This window comes from Macaca nemestrina, chromosome 1 (genome assembly GCF_043159975.1).
Source record: "Macaca nemestrina isolate mMacNem1 chromosome 1, mMacNem.hap1, whole genome shotgun sequence".
NCBI classification, from domain to species: Eukaryota; Metazoa; Chordata; class Mammalia; order Primates; family Cercopithecidae; genus Macaca; species Macaca nemestrina.
Window position 1 is genome coordinate 113,109,109 of NC_092125.1, and position 17,453 is coordinate 113,126,561.

Below are 17,453 nucleotides of genomic sequence, written 5' to 3' on the forward strand. Positions count from 1 at the left end.
TCCACAGAATACTTTCTAGACCTCTGTCCTCCTGATGGCTATTTCATTTGCTATATAGGGACCCAGAGGTCCTTCATCATTTTCAAACACATCAAGTGATATTTATAGCAAGGCAACAATTAATAAAATGTTTCCCAGAATATATGTGTATGTTACATTTAGAGGAAACAGAAATAGTATTCACTTGTTTCTATCACCAGAGGTCTACTTAGTAACTATATTTTGTGGAAAATATCGATATATTTTATCCATTCAACAGACATGATTTGAGAGCATACCATGGAGACCCAACCCTGCCAGTGTGGCAGGTGGTATAATAGAAGGAAACAGCAAACTCGGTGTATCTGTGTTTGCGCATGTGTGTATGTGTGTGGGGAGCACTAAGGATGACTTTACAGAGGTTGGAACTTTAGAGCAGAGTTGCCAAGATAAGTAAGAGTTCACTAGGAAAACAGAAGGGAAGTTGATATTTCTTTTTCTTTTTCTTTTTTTTGTGACAGAATCTCTCTGTGTTGCCCAGGCTGGAGTGCAGTGGTATAATCTCAGCTCACTGCAACCTCCGCCTCCCTGGTTCAAGTGATTCTTCTGCCTCAGCCTTCCGAGTAGCTGGGATTACAGGTGCGCGCCACCATGCCCAGCTAATTTTTGTATTTTTAGTAGAGGCAGGGTTTCACCATATTGGCCAGGCTGGTCTTGAACTCCTTACCTCATGATCTGTCTGCTTCGGCCTCCCAAAGTGCTAGGATTACAGGTATGAGCCATGGCGCCTGACCCAGAAGTTGATATTCAAACAGAGGAGCAGCATATGCAAAGACAGTGAGCTCTGAGAGAGTAGATGGATCCAGACTCCTATTGCTGATAGTATCCTGCAGGGTTGGGCTTCAATGTGACTAACCTACAGTTGCCTCCAGGTGCTACACCCACTGAGTCCTTGTGTCTCTGCTGAGGCCCTTGGAGAGTTACTGGAGAGAGCTCTGTGTCAGATGACCTTGAGGAGGCTCTGATTTAGCCTTTTGTAAAATGCAAAGAGTTGACGTCTTCTCCATGCAAGAGCTCCCTGATGTCAATGCGGTATTGAGGATGGGACCATCTCCTATTTCTGTGGCCAGCACTGAATTTTGTTATCCTTCCTTTAGGTAAGGAGTGCCAATGGACTGATGCCTGCCTGTCTCATCCCTGTGCAAATGGAAGTACCTGTACCACTGTGGCCAATCAGTTCTCCTGCAAATGCCTCACAGGCTTCACAGGGCAAAAGTGTGAGACTGATGTCAATGAGTGTGACATTCCAGGACACTGCCAGCATGGTGGCACCTGCCTCAACCTGCCTGGTTCCTATCAGTGCCAGTGCCCTCAGGGCTTCACAGGCCAGCACTGTGACAGCTTGTATGTGCCCTGTGCACCCTCGCCTTGTGTCAACGGAGGCACCTGTCGGCAGACTGGTGACTTCACTTTTGAGTGCAACTGTCTTCCAGGTAAGGAGCTCCCTAGTGTCCCAGGATTAGGGGACAAACCCCTAGCACAGGAGGTAGTGGGTGTGGCTCAATTGCTTTTTTTTAGGAAGCTTCCTAAAGCAAGGAAAAAGGGAAGTGAGAATTTTGTGTAGGGTGGGTTGCTAGTGAGGGAGGAGTTTTATGGGCCCACTGTGGTCCATAAACTGAGCAGGGGGTAATTTAGCATGTCAGGGTTTATGATGATGAGTGGCTAGAAAATTGTTTATTGTCCCTTTTGTAGAAACAGTGAGAAATAAGAGGAACAGAGCTCTGGGAAAGAGACAGGCAAGTCTGGAATGAAAAAGAACACGATGAGAATTAGACACTGGAAAATATGTATGTGTGGTTAATAAAGTGCTTTAAACTGAATTGACATTAACAGTAGGTGATCAACTTTCGTATGTGCTTTTGCTTTTGATGGAGTAATTCTTTGTTATCCACCTAAAAGCACCCAGCTGCCCTTGATTTTCTCTGGGCTACTGGCCTTCACAACCCGCTCCCATGTACCCTCTCTGACCTTGGTGTAACCCTCCCCTAACTTAAAGCTAGAGAATTCTGAAACTGAGGAGGGAGTCCTCTGTTAATCAGTGAGCACTTTTTGATGAGCTGATAGATGATATATGAGAGACTATATATGGCACAATACTTTGATACACTCTTCACTGATAAAAGTGTTCTAGAGTACGCACACAACCCAAAGATAGAAACAAAAAGAGGAGCAGTGTCGGGGAGCTTGGGGCCTGGTGTTCCATGGAGAGGGAGAAAGGAACAATCCTGGCCAATTCATTCAGCTCCTTATAAAAACCATGAGGAGGCTGAAAACCAAGAATTTTGATTGGGAACAGAATACAAGCAGCTGGAGCAGATGAATTACTAAGCAACAAAGATCCTGTTTTTATACAAATATCCTTAGTACAAAAACAAAAGAAGGAAAACTGTAGGGGGGAATAATGTGCTAAGTAAGCAGAATTGCCTCAAAAAGAAGTTGTTCTAGTTACTCTTTCAGAGTGGGAATCTTAGATTCTGGTATTGTGGATATGGTTCACATATAATGGGATTGTGTGTTTTATTTTGGAGGGATTAAAGGTCATAGATTGGTCCTCAGTATAAAATCAACTGGTAATTTATTCATTTCATTTGGTAAAAATGTATTGACTGCCTGCTATGTTCTAGGCACCGTGCTATGTTTTTGGAATACAGCTATACAAAGCATTGCCACATAATTGAAATGAAAACTTTATATTATTTAACTAAGTCACAAGAACAAGCATTTAATTATATTACTTTTAGTTTCTCTTTTAATAAATAATAGATAATGCTATCATTCTAGATACTAAATAAGTGTTTTCTTAACATAATATTACTATCCACTTTATCTTGTAGAAAAGAAATAACTAAAATACATCTGTCTTCACTCCTGTATTTGTTTGCATTTTAAGGGTTAAAGACAGAAACAGAAATGTAAACAACTTTATTTTGAAAATATTTCAATATTGCAAATATTGTCTGAGGCTGATACTCTAGTAATCTAATTGGCTAGTAATTGATGTTAGTGTGATTTATTGTTGAAGGCTTAATGTGTTTTTCAGTTTCAAGAAAATTGCTTTTAATAATTGCCTAGAACAAGAGGTTGATTTGGCAGCAAGATGTTGACGGGAAGTTAGAGAAGTCAATAAAGGAAGTTTTTAGCTGAGAGAGAGTGATTATTCACTCCCATAGCCTCTGCATTGTTATCCATTAGCCATGATAAGAACCTTAGGGAATTCTGAGAGTGTGTCCAGGAAAGGATCTGTCAAACTAGAATAGTATCTCCTCCTTGAGAAAGGAAATAACCAAGGATTCCGCACTGAGAGGCTGCCAGGGCTAGTGAAATAGAGTAAGGAAATCTTGGCTGTCTATTATTCTATTCTCTGCTTGTAGTTTAACGCAAGACACTTAATTTACTCACTGATGGGGTGTGTGTGTGTGTGTGTGTGTGTGTGTGTGTGTGTGTGTGTGAGGGGAGATTAGTATGAGGGGTGGGAATGGGGAGATTTGATGAAGAGAAAACTTAACATTTTTTTGGTGGCTCAGGAACTGTGCCAGGTACTTCCATGCTTATTAGCTCAATTACACAAAAATCTTGGGAGCAGGTATTATGTTTCAAGTCTTCCCACATAAAGTAACTGAAGTTTGGAGATGTTAAGTGATTCACCCAAAGTTGTACAGCTAATATGTGGTTCGGCTGGGTCCTGAAACCCAGGCAGTTTATTTTCAAAGCCTTTGCTTTGTGCATCTTACTGTGCCACACTGCACTGCACATCTGCTTCCTAAAAGCACTTTGTAGGTGTGTAAAACTTTTCGTTAAATGCTTTAAGCTGTTTGGGTTAAAAATACATGTTCATGTTGTGAGAAAACCAAGACACTCCTAATTATAATCAAATAGTACTTGTTACATGTCAACGTGTGTGTGTGTGTGTGTGTGTGTGTATGGCATTGTGCAGATGTTTAAAAGTAGTTACATAGACTAGTTCTTGCTTTTCAGGGTCCCATAATCTAAAACAGATGACTTCAACTTTGGATAAATGTATAGAAGGAAATTTAAAGAGAATTCAAAACAATAGATGATGCAGTGACACTGTGAATAAATGTTATTTATACAGTTTGTAAGATTTCATGCTCATTGTTCACGTGTCCCAGGTGGAGTTCAGAAAGTATTCACTTTATTTCCGCAAAGGGATATGGTGCCTAGAGATGGTTTTCTTTTAAAAAGTCCCTTTCATAATGCAGTGCCCTTCCTTCCATTGCCCTTCATTCAGTTGCTTTCCATGCTTGTCAGGAAACTAAAATGTTACTTAGAGTAATAGTCACTATCTCAATGTAAATAGCACCCTTATTTAATGAGAATTATTATTTCAGTTCTAAAAATGGGGAAACAAAGTCAGCAGAAGGCAAAGTAGCTTGTTAAAGTATCATGCAACTCTCAAATGGTTGCTTCACTGCATTTCACGTCTTGGCACTTCTAATTGAGGGTTACTCTAACCACCCTATTTAAAATTGTAACTGTCCCCCACCCCCTTAATTACTAACCCTGGTCTACTTTTTGTTTTCTTTTTCTGTAGCTCTTATCTTCTTACTATATAATTTATACCATATAATTTACTTCATTATGTCTATTGTTTATTGTCTGTCTTTTCCAAATTCTACTGCCTCTTACCCTCTCCAGAATGAAAACTAGGATCTTTGTTTTTGTTTACTGTTGTATTCCAAACACCTACAAACAGTGCCCAGTATATACTAGGCCCGCAAATATATATTGGCTGACTGACTGTATGGTTTAGTATCATGTCATAGTATTGAGACTGTAACTTTGGTCTTCTCATTTTCTTCTTTGTATTGTGCATCCTAGACTTAGTTTGGCCTCTCCTTTTGTCCTTGTATACTCAAATAATACTGGATAAGAATTTTGGAGTCTTTTTCAACTCTGAGTCAGTGAATGCCACATAACTTAGTGACTGTATTTAAATGGTTAAGTTACAATTCTTTTCCTGCAAAGGATATTGTAGTCACTGTGAGTATTTTAATATTATTGTAGGACTCAAGAGGGAATTAAAACTACAAAAATGACTCATCCTGTATGACACAGAAAGAAATGTTTCTTCACAGAGGGAGGAGAAAAATATCTCCAAGAGAGAACTAATAGAATCAAATCAATGAACCATGTCTCATCTTTTTGGATAAGTAACTGTTAATAATCCAGACACTTCATGAACTTTCATTATGTAAAGTCTTCAGTAGAAGCTAAAGGAGGGGCACCAACCACAGTAATTTTAAGAACAAAATGGAGCATGAAAATAAATGATTAAATCATTTACTCCCACGATTTTTGGGTTAGGGCCAATAATGAGGAGAGAAAGAGGTAGACTAGTTTTGTGTTTGTGGCAATTTTAATAAAGTAGCACAAGTAATCAGAAAACAGTAGGCTGTTTTGAATTTACTGGCTGTCCCTTATGAGTTCACAGTTGGATTGGACTGTCCTCAATGTACTTTCTTTTTTTCTTTCTTTCCCACATTTCTTTATTCCTCTGATTTTGTTTAAACTTCATAAAGAGTTCTCTGATCTTTCCTTTCCAAACAATGAAGGTTTATCCTTTGTAAACCACCTCTATACTCCACAGGCTGATGATATGTGATATCCCTATATCATTAAAGTAAAGCCTAAGCACATTCTGTGGCTTTTGTGTCTACTCTGTTGTTGCTGAGCTTAAGAACTATTAGAAATAATTCCCTCTTGCATTTTCACACATGGGGAATGTGACGTTCTCTTGGGTATTACACTAATCATATTTTGGCAGGTTTCTCTGGAGCAGATGCAGAAATGATCATACCACTTTCCAGGGTGTATTATTTTAGCTCCTTTGACTTGGGCCCTAAGTCCGTTTTACCTGATGTTCCTGAAAGGTGTTCCTGATGTCCGTCACTGTTCTCTCATGCTGGATGTTCTTGCCTATGCTGCCTCCTCAGCTTTCTATCACCCTCTTCCCCTTTTTTATATAGAACTTATTCTTAGTGATTTGTCAAAGACGCCCTATTTCACTGAAATGTCTTCTATATTCCCTACCCTCCAAGTGGATTGGAGACCTTCTAAGGTCTTTTGACATCTGCATATCTCTAGCACAGCACTTATCACGGTGATTATTTATCTGTTCATCTTTCCAAGTAGGCACTCTCATTTTAACTCCCTGCCCTAGTCCCCAGCGTCCCCAGCATAGTGCCTGTCATAAAATGGTGCATCAATGAATACTTGAAAAATGAATGAATTGAACGTGGTAAACAGAGATGAGAATTCCTATATTCTACAATTTTTTAAAATGTACCGAAATTATTGTCTTTGAATCCTCCGATTTATTTCTTTGACTTCTTTGGTGACAACGTTAGAAAAAAGTGGAGGTCAATAGGAAGATATGAAGGGAAGTAGGTGGGAACAGCGAGCCTGTGCAGGTGATGGGGTGGGAGATGTGTGGCACAGGCACAGGGGTCAGTGAGTTAATCTGGGCTCATTCAGAGAATGGAAAGTGTATGCCAAGAAAACTGGTTGGATAGGGACAGGTCAGGGATTCCCTCTTGCGTTCTCACACATGGGGGCGTGTGTCATTCTGTTTTCTTTCTTTCTTTTTTTTTTTTTGAGACAGAGCCTTGCTCTGTCACCCAGGCTGGAGTGCAGTGGCACAATCTCAGCTCACTGCAACCTCCACCTCCCGGGTTCAAGCTATTCTCATGTCTCAGCCTCCCAAGTAGCTGGGACTACAGGTGCCTGCCACCACACCTGGCTAATTTTTGTATTTTTAGTAGAGATGGGGTTTCACCATGTTAGTCAGGTTGGCCTTGAGCTCCTGATCTCAGGTGATCCACCCGCCTTGGCCTCTCAAAGTGCTGGGATTCCAGGCATGAGGCACCATGCCCAGCTGCATATGTCATTTTCTTGGGTGTTACACTGATTGTATATTTGCAGGTTTGCTTTTGTGACAGACTTCTTCTGGGGGAAAAAAAAAGTATCCTTTTATCTTTTTACCTTTGTCCAGTTCCAGGTATCCCTGTTTTTTTTCTTCACTCTTTCTTCCTTGTTCATGGGAGCTTTTCTTGAGGACTTTGAGCCCAGCTTTGGAGAATCCTGGTTGTGTCATCTCATCTCCTTTCTGCTCACTTTTTCTTCTTCTCTACCTAGCCTTTCTACCCTCACACCTCCCAGGGTCTGAAAATGGAAAGATAAGGGTGTTTCCCTGAAAGTTGCTGTTGTGTGTGGGGATGACATGTTCGAAAGACTCTTTTCTGGTCTCTGCCCTCATTGCCATCATTAATCAGTTAAGTGGCCCGTGGTTTTGTAACAGCACAGTCTTAAAATGCTTCTCCCAAGTTTAATTTCTCTCCATTTGACCTTTTAAGGATGTGAATTGGCTTTAAACAGTAGACTCCCTTTAGTATGGCCCTGTGAGCCTCTCGGTGAATCTGCTACACCCATTCCACCCACGGGTCTGGAAACTTGTCTGTTTACCTTTCCCTAAAAACTTAAGATATATTTTTAAGAAGTGCCTTGTAACTTTTCATATAGTCTTTCCCCTACTTTGGGTAGACTGTTTCCTACAAGAATTTGGTAGATCTTTCCAAAGAGAATTCCGTATCTCTATTTTTAAAGCATAAATCCTGTCTTAACTTTGGAGGAGAACTGATTTGGCTTGGGTTTTCTCAGACATGGGAACTTTTGACCTAAGTTTGTATTTTACATTGTCAAAAGGGAACTCTGGGATCCCAGAAAACGTATAGATTGCAATTCGGTAAAGTTTCTGGTTCAGTACTTATTCCTACTTACTAGCTATTTAATCTTGGGCAAGTCAGCCATCTGGCTCTCAACTTCCTCATCTGTAACATAAAAGGATTAGAGTAGACAATCTCTAAGGGATGCTGTAATACTACTGACAAATAATAATATTAGCTAATATGTGTAAGGCAGTGTGTTTAGTGTTTTTTCCCTTAATACAATAGCTTTGAGATTTATATACCATATAATAGATTTGAGTTTATATACCATACAATTTACTTTTTAAAAAAGTACACAATTCAGTACTTTTAGTAGATTTGTAGATAGGAGTAACCATCACCACAATCAATTATAGAATATTTTTATACATCAAAAGAAACCCTTTACCCATTATCAATTACTCTCCATTCCTCCTAACTCCCTCCCAGCCCTAGGCAACTACTAGTCTACTTTCTGTCTCTATTTGCCTCTTCTGGACATTTCATACAAATGGAAACAGGCAGTATGTAGTAATTTGTCACAGTTTCTTTCACTTAGCATGAGGTTTTCAAAGTTCATTGATGTGGTAGCATATATCAGTACTCCATTCCTTTTCATGGCTGAATAATATTTTATCATATAGATTTACCACATTTTATCATTTTATTTATCCGTCATCAGTTGATTGACATTTGAGTTGCTTCTACTTTTTGAGTATTATCAATAATTCTGTTATGAACATTTTTGTATAATTTTTTGGTGGACACATATATTCATATTTCTTGGGTATATACCTAGGAGCAGAATTGCTGCGTCAGATGGTAATGCTGTTTAACCTTTTCAGGAACTGTCAGACTATTCTGAAGTGGGTACGTTATTTTACATTCCAAGCAGCAGTATATGAGAATTCCAGTTTCTCCACATCCTCATCAACACTTGTTATTGTCTTTTTTATTATATTCATCCATAATGTGAAGTGTGTATCTCATTGTGGTCTTGATTTACATTTCACTGATGGTTGATGATTTTCAACATCTTTTCATATACTTATTAGTCATCATGTATCTTCTTTGGAGAATGTCTGTTCAGATCTTTTACCTACTTTATAATTGGTTTATCTTTTTAATATTGAACTGTAATAGTTTTTAAAAATATATCCTAAATGCAAGTCTCTTATCAGATAATATGATTTGCAGAATTTTCTGTCATTCTGTATGCTGTCTTTTCACTTTCTTGATAATATCCTTTTCAGCCCAAATGTTTTTAACTTCATGAAATACAATTTATTTTTTCTTTTGTTGCTTGTGCTCTCTGTCATATTTGTGAAAAGTTTGCTTGTCCCACATTACGAAGATTTACTATTTGTAAGTGATTTATAATTTTGCCACCTACCTTTAGGTCTCTGATCCATTTTGAGTTAATTTTTACGTGCGAGGAGGGAGTCTAACTTCATTCTCTTGCATGTGGGATATTTAGTTGTCCCAGGACCATTTGTTGAATTAAGTGCTGTTTTTATCTAATTCATTTAATCTTTACAAAACCATTTAAGGTTGGTCCTGTTAATTCCCCAAGAAAGTTTAAGTATCTTGCTCATGTTCACCCAGCTATTGCATGGCAATGCTGAGAGTTGAGCCTAGACAGTTTGGCCCCAGAAGCCATGCTTTTAGCCATGAAATAGCTGTCTTACCTACCTCCCCTCTTACCTACCTACCTACCTATTGACAGGGAAGAAGTACCTCAACAATAGTCAATCAGTTGTAAAAAGAAAACACTTTATTTCTTTTCTGTTGTGGTTCTGCTGAAATGCTTCTGCTTTCTTAATTTGTCTGTGGTTGGTGAATTCAGTTAGTTGTAACATTGGCTAGTATAAAGTTAGAGTCACAGTTTCTATTCCTTATAGTTTAGCTACAAGGGCTTTACTACCTCCCTGACACCCTAGTCAACTGTATTTAGTGTTGCTCATCAGAGAGATCGAGTTAGGGAGAGGATGATCATTGACATTTTAGTACACCACCAGACCTGTCAAGTTTAGCAGTTGTAGGCCAGGGCCCCATTTTTCCCAACAATCTAAAACTATGTCTTTAAATTTTCCAAAGAATGTCTTCATCAAGAGCCTCAGACTAGGGACTGGTCCTATGTTCACTCAAGGACATATTTTCACAGGTATTATTGGGCAGCAACTCTGAACCTAGTTCTTATTCAAGGACCTAGTAGATCCCATAGATTCTGTAGGGGTGGGCTTCAATGGCTCATCATTTTCTGGCTCATTAGTCTATTTGTAAGACTTATATTTCTGTATGAGTAATATGCAATATGAGTAATATACATTTTTGAAATTTGAGTATATTTTCATAGTCTCTTTCAGGCTTCCTTAGTGATTCATCTGCTTGAATGGACTGAGTACCAAATACTTAGAGAAATATAATTTCCTTCAATAAAGCCTTCAATGATTTCTGTCTTCCCTGGAGTGATTTTTGACTAATGTTTTTGGTCACTCAGTTTATACTTATTTATATGACTGCCACTGTATTAAGAGAAATCAGCCATGTTCCAATGTAGCAGAGCAGATGTAGAATGTCACAATAACTTATGGTGAGGAATAAAGCAAAGTGTGATTGATGTGTGTCCCACTCACCAGGCTGTAAATGCCACAAAAGCAAGGACTCACTGCTGTATCACCAGTGCCTAATGTAAGGCCCAGTAAGTATTTTGAGTGAGAGAGCGGAACCTTAAGGGATATTTTGAGGAAGCCAAATATGTAATCATACTATATTTCAAATAGGAGAATATTTATAATAGAAGCTGGTAGTCTTCTATTTAATTAGCTCAGGAGTTTGGTAGCAAGGAAAGAGAAAGGAAGAGGCCCAACATATAAACTACAAAGGACCACACTGTGGGCAGTTAGAGTGAAGTGTGGTGTACTAGTTTCATTTTTCATAAAAGAAAAAGTCAAGGGGAAGGAAGCAATGCTATAAGTTTAGAGAAGAGGCTGATGAATTTGAAGTGCTGGTAAGCTTAATTAGTAATAATGCCACCCAATTTTCAGATACCTTTTAACATTTGTATAGCACTTAATTCATGATGTGGCACTTATAATTAGAAAGACAGGATAGGCAAGTGGAATTAGCCTCATTTTTTACAGGTGAGGAAGCTGATGTGGTGCTTTAGCTTACCATGTACGAATAGCTTGCAGGTGGTGAGATTGGGACTGACCCATGTCTTCATACTTTAAGTTCAGTGTTTTTCCTATATCCTCCTCCACTCCCTTCCCCACCTGGCTTGGAGGCCTCCTAGCAATCATTCAAAGAAAAAAAATAAAAGGAACTTAAAGTTAATTAGGTAATATTTTATCTGTTCTTCCCATTAGTCTGGCATGGAGCTGTGGAAAATCTAATACCCTGTTTTTTCAGAACCCTTGAATATCTCTGTCCCAAGTAGACATTTATCATCCCTGGGATTTTATTTCATGAAAACATTTTGAAATACTTGTGAGGTAACTATGAAGGCATGCCATTGGCACAATGAATCACTTTCACTGTCTAGCTATGCTTGAGGCCAGAGAAGACAGAGAATTGGGGATTTTTCATATGGTGAGTCCTGGGTGAGCAGCTGTTGAACTGAAGTCATGAAGTGGGTCTATTCTAATAACCATGTTCTGTGGGAACAGAGCAGGTCATTTCTTCTGTATGAGATTTCACCATTTTGTTTTGTTCTTTATTTACCAGGTTTTGAAGGGAGCACCTGTGAGAGGAATATTGATGACTGCCCTAACCACAGGTGTCAGAATGGAGGGGTTTGTGTGGATGGGGTCAACACTTACAACTGCCGCTGCCCCCCGCAATGGACAGGTATGTACAGTGTGGAGAATCCGCCAGAATGGGGTATGGATTGGTGACCAGAGGCAGACTGTTTTTTTAAAATATCAGTAACAAAAATCTTAGGCCTGCTCTGGAACCAGTATGTGAACTGAGCAGGATCTCCATGCTAGATCTTTGCTTATTGTACTAACCTCATACATTCTCCTATGTTCACTCAAAGACATATTTTCACAGGTATTATCAGCAACTCTGAACTCAGCACCATGCTAGATGCTGTGGCAGATAGGAGAGAAGAGCATTACTGCTACACTCTAAGCTTATTATCTGGGAAAAGCAGGACATTACCTGGAACGTAGTTGATGCTTAATAAATATTAAAGAGGAAAAATTTCCTGAAATGCTAAAATAAATTGTACAGGCTACAAGAGTTCAGAGCTTATTTGTTCATGGACAGAGATCTGTTCCATCTTAATGTCATGTCCTATAACTAGGCAAAGTGTTGGGCAGGTACTCTTAATGACATTATTTTTATGATATGCATCCTACATTTGTTTTTTTCTTCTATCCCTTTTTGCACACAGGACAAAAATAGATTTTTCTGCCTCTAACATTAGAAGGGTAGTCTTGCTTAATTTTACAGCATCTTGGAAGTTTCTCATGTAGTCTTAGGAAGGTTGAGTGATTTATGCAGACATTTGGTTCTAATTTCTCTTTATATTTGTTTATCTACTGAAAGTAGAGACAATTAAGAACTGATTAAGGGACTAAGAGCTGGGCCTTTTTGAGAGAAATTAATTTAATGTGGAAACCCAAGAGGAAGTTAGTATTATAAGAAAAAATTACAGCACCAGTAGTGGGGCTATCTCCTACAAAGAATCTTAATGTTGAAGTGCAGTCATTACTACCTGGTATTCTTTAGTGTCTCTGAATTACTTTTCTTTATCTATAGCATCTAATTATTTAGAGTACTCTTTAAAGCTATAGACTATGAATAGAAAAAGATGGAAAGCATTTAAAAACTCAATCACATGACTTCATAGGGAGGCCAAACATTTCTACTTTTAATCCCCAAACTGTCCCTTTTAATACTTTCCCACCACGTTTTCCTAGAATTGGGAGTTCCCCTAGAATTTCTTCATGGTGTCTTCATCCTAGAACTACACTTTTAGCCCTCTGTACTTTTTGTCACATTCTCTCTTCTAGTTTTTGCCGTTTTTCTGTGGTAGACTTTTCAGAGGCCATTTTTTCAACTTAAAAAAATTACTGTAAAGTTATTTACATGACATATAGTAACTGGAAATTTTTTTTTTCTCTTCTTAATGATCCTTACAGTATTGGACAGGATGAGACACTTGTTAAGAACTTGACCACATTCTGATCTCTTCCTTGCTGTGTGAGAGTAACTGTGTAGTACTGAGGCTTCTGATGCCAGTGAAGATTAAACAGCATTGTAACATTGTTGCTGGTTTTTATTTGATACCACACTTGGTTTCTTGCTTTGATATTAATTAGGAAGGCCTGCTCTTGGGGAAAACTTTCCCAGTGAAATGATATTTTATTCAAATTTCTTATCCCAGGACATTTAATAAATGCCTCTTTTTGATAGAAGTCTTTATAAGATGTTTCTTTTTTATATTTTCCAAAAAGGGTAGTGGAGATCATGAATAAGTTTAATGTGGCAATTTTATTTCTTTTGATTTGCTGTCTGTCATTTAGAGTGACCTTCAGTTTTTTTGTTATTCATCACAGGTTTTCTTCTTCACTCATACCAATTCTTTGATTCCCAATGAGAAGCCTTGTTTTTGCCCTGCCCATCATCAACAGGATAAAGTCTAAGATCCTTCTCCTGTTATATGAAGCCTTTCATGGCCTCAGCCCTGTCTGCTTCCGCAGTCTCCTCATGCATCGAGCAGCATGCCCTAGCAGTTCTCTGCTCCCAGTTTTCCTGTACATACTGCGTAGTACTTCACATCCTGTGTCTTCATTGACACCATTCCTTTTCTCTAGGGCTTCCTTCTCCACTCCTCCCCCATTTTTCTCATCATTTTTGGCATGCTTGACTCAGATCAAGTGGTTACCTCCTTCAGGAAGGCTTCTGTGATCTCTCTCCAGGCTGAGCTGAATGTTCTACTCTGGACTCCCTTAGTACCCCCTGTGATAACAGTTACCACGTTTGTATTGATATTATTATATGCTTGATGTGAGGGATGTACCGAGTTATGGGGGCGGTTGGACTATTGATGACAGCAGTTACTAGCACTCCTTACAGACCTTTGTTCTCAGTAGCATGTAGCTGAGCTATTTACCATCCCAGCCCCTATCCCATTGTAAAGAGAAAAGCAGAAGGAAAATTTTGTGTCATAGGGCTTATATTTCTACTGATATTAGATGTATACATTCAGATTAGTATTTTCTGTGTTACACGAATTAAGTGAATGGAGCAGGGATCTAGTAGGAGTTAACTAATGTTTGTTAGCATCCAAATACTGTGCTGATTACAATGTTTTATCTTGTACAATCTTTGCAGTAACTGTATTAGAGACAGAGTTTAAATATCCTTTTTTCAGATAATGATGCATATTCAAAAGGGTTAAATAATTTGCCCAAGACCTGTAGTGGTTAGGTTAGGGTTTGAATCTAGGCTTATTGAACTCCAAATCTGTGCTCAAATCTGTGGTCTTTTTTCTATGTAAAATTGATTTTATGAGTTATCTTGTTTTATTTGAAGAACTTTTGGGTTTTCTTAATAGACTGAAAATTTCATTTACAATTTCATTATCCTAAGATTTGGTGATTTACTCCTTGTGTTTTCCCTTTTAGAGAACCTAGCTGGTTACTTTGAGGTTAGAAGTTAACATTATGTAAATGCTTTAGATTCAGTCTGATGCTTTTTCACTACACCTAAGAGACTACTACAACTTTGTTCAGAATTCCTTTTACAACTTCCAGCTGTAGACTTGAAGCATTAACTATTTGGTCTGGCTTTTGACAAAATGGAAAAGGAGGGGTTGGAGTAGTGGGTTGAGGAAATGAAGGAAATGAAGTTGCCAGCTATCTGAAAAAGAATGGTAGGACTATAGGGCTGAGAAAAGATAGGCATTAATTTTAAATAAATGGAGATTTCGAAATTTGCCATTCTTTTAATGAGAAGAACCTGATAGTTACGGCTTTGTTTTGTAAGTACATATACATAAAAGGCTTGGTCTTTTGTAGCAAGTTCTACACTTCAAGATGAGTAGAATTTTTTCCAGCTCTATTCATGGTTTGATTTAAGATAAATATGTCAGCCTCCTTTTCTCAGAAGCCTTTATTTGCTATTATCTCTTTCTTGGGATATTGAAACAATAAAAAAATGCAATAAAAAGTTTATTTTTTCATTTGTTCTGCAAACAGCTATTATGCTAAACATTCTAAATCCATCCTATTCTGTACGGTGGCCCCTAGTTTCATCTTGCTATTGAGCATCTGAAATATGGCAAATGTGAATTGAGATGTGTTGTAACTGTCAAATAACTGATCTTGAAGACTTAGTATGGCCCGGCACAGTGGCTCATGCCTCTAATCCCAGCACTTTGGGAAGCTGAGATGAATGGATCTCTTGGGCCCAGGAGTTTGAGACCAGCCTTCGTAACAAGGCAAAACCCTGTCTCTACAAAAAATACAAAATTAACTGGGTGTGGTGGCGTGCACCTGTAGTCCTGGTCACTTGGGAGGCTAATCACGCCACTGCACATTCCACCATGGGGAACAGAGTGAGACTGAGAACCTGTCTCAAAAAAAAAAGAACTTCATATGGAAAAAAGATATCTTTTTAATAATGTTTAAATATTGAGTAGATGCTGAAATAATACATTTTGGTACATTGAATTAAATATTAAAATTAATTTCCCCTATTTCCTTTTTACTATTAAATATTTTAGTAGCCACTGGAAAATTTGAAGTTATATCTGTGACTCTCATTACATTTCAGTTGGACAGCATTAGTTCAGATACAAAAATGGTCTATCGGTATTACCATTGCTGCTGCTTTGTGGAAGCATCTGTTCTAGCCCTGAGGTAGAGGAATAGATGGTTTCCCCATGGCCTGTGGGCAGAACTGTGTTATACCCCACTGCAGGCGTTTTTACCTACAGTGGCTGTCTAATTAGTGTTTGTTTGTGCCTTCAAAAACTACCACTCTTGTGGACTAGCTTAAGCTCAGATGGAAAAAAGAAATTGGTCTTCGGGAGTGGGTGTGGGGAGATGATTTATTTCTTTATAGGAATTGTCTTAGAGGGGTAAGCCTGAACACTGGATGTTCCTTTAGGAAATAGAAGTAGACCTGATAGTTGGATGAAGATAGAGCACAAATGTCTTTATTATACTGTATTTGGCCTCAGGCCATCTTATCAGAGAATTTCTGCTCTGGCAGATACCCATTTAAGGAAAAAAAGGTTTTAAAGGGCTCAAAATTTATTAGAGCAGCATAGATTAATGTTTTGTCTACGTAGACTGTTATTTGAATTTTCTTTTTGAAGGTTCATTTCCTTCAGAATTAACGTTGACCCTTAGCTCAACTCACAAATTCCTCTCTGTGGCTGCTTTTGACTTTGGGCTCACTTCTGGGGCAGATGTGATTTATTTTCTTGTGCTTGTTATTAATCCAGAAATGTAATTTCAGCGTGGGCTTGGAATAGTGCTCTGGGACATGAAGCAGAAGTGAACAATGGAAGTTAGGTGGATATGAGTCAAAGAAAACTGACCACACTTTCTCTCAGCTCTCCTTTAGAGCATGATGAGCCTCAAGAGCTGGGGGAGGTTTCCATTGCTGTCGGTGCTCCCATTTCAGTAAAAATGTTTGGCGTGAGTTGCAAGTACATTCGCCAGAGGTGGCGCATCAGCTCCTCGTGTCTGGGAATGGAGACTTTCCTCATGGTGCTCTTATTCTGAGCTGGATGTTCCTGTCTCAGTCCAGCCTCTAGCTGGGGATGAGTTATTCTCTAGAGTGAGGCTTTTCTCACAACCATTTTTCTACTTTGTTTAAGACTGTAGGGATGGGGCTTTTTGATTGAGAGACTAAACTACTTAAATCTGGGACTGGAAAGGTATTCTCATTTGTATTCTGCATGGAGGAATGGGAAAAAGGTCTCATATTTCAATTTCTCTGCTGTCAACTTGATTGTGAGGACTCTATAATAAGCCTGTTCTCTGAATTCTACCTCCTCACCCCAAATTCAGTTTCCTATCAGTTGGGCAGACTGCCACAGTGCTAACCTGAAGCACCCTTGCCCCAGATGTCCCAGACTTGATTAGTGGCGCTGTTGGTGGAAACAAGGATGAGTAGATAGTCTAGCCCCACATGCAGGAGGTGAGACTGCAGGATCTTTCCTGCCCTACAGTTGGTGACTCAGGGTGTTGCCTTGGCTATGTTACAGGCATGATCCAGTTTAACTTCATAGCTCTCTAGGCCCCCGTGGAATGGTTGTTAGTAGGTTCAATAATTTATCTCTTGGACCTACTTACAGATATTTATTGAACAACTGCTACACGGAATATATTATGCTAGATAGTGTAAGAGAAACAAAGAAAAAGATTCCTATTTTAAGAGTGGTAAAATTGACTAGGAACACATAAGAAAGTCCACACATAACCACACTAGGAAGTAGAAAGTATGTGTGAATGTGAATTTGAAAGAAACAGTGGTAGGAATTGGGAAGCATCTAAGTACTTGGTGGCGTAAGGAAGGTGATCGAGAAGAGTGAACTTCTGTTTTGAGTCTGAGTAATGGATGGGAACTGTTGACAGAGATGGAGAAATAGGATAGAGATGATGGTAAGTTGGAGATGAGTTTTCCAAGTGAAAAACGTGAGACCCAGGAGCTCAGAATACAGAC

The 17,453-nt window shown here is 38.8% G+C and overlaps 1 protein-coding gene across 3 annotated transcripts in view; it reads left to right on the forward strand.

The window, feature by feature from the left end:
• The window catches only part of LOC105479059 (notch receptor 2), a 189,885-nt gene that overhangs the window by 102,713 nt on the left and 69,719 nt on the right, over positions 1-17,453 (forward strand). For all 3 annotated transcript variants that reach the window (XM_071069751.1, XM_011736858.3, XM_011736856.2), the window contains exons 4-5: positions 1,137-1,472; positions 11,490-11,612. In XM_071069751.1, the coding sequence (XP_070925852.1) occupies positions 1,137-1,472; positions 11,490-11,612 (459 nt within the window). The remainder of the gene's footprint in view (positions 1-1,136; positions 1,473-11,489; positions 11,613-17,453) is intronic.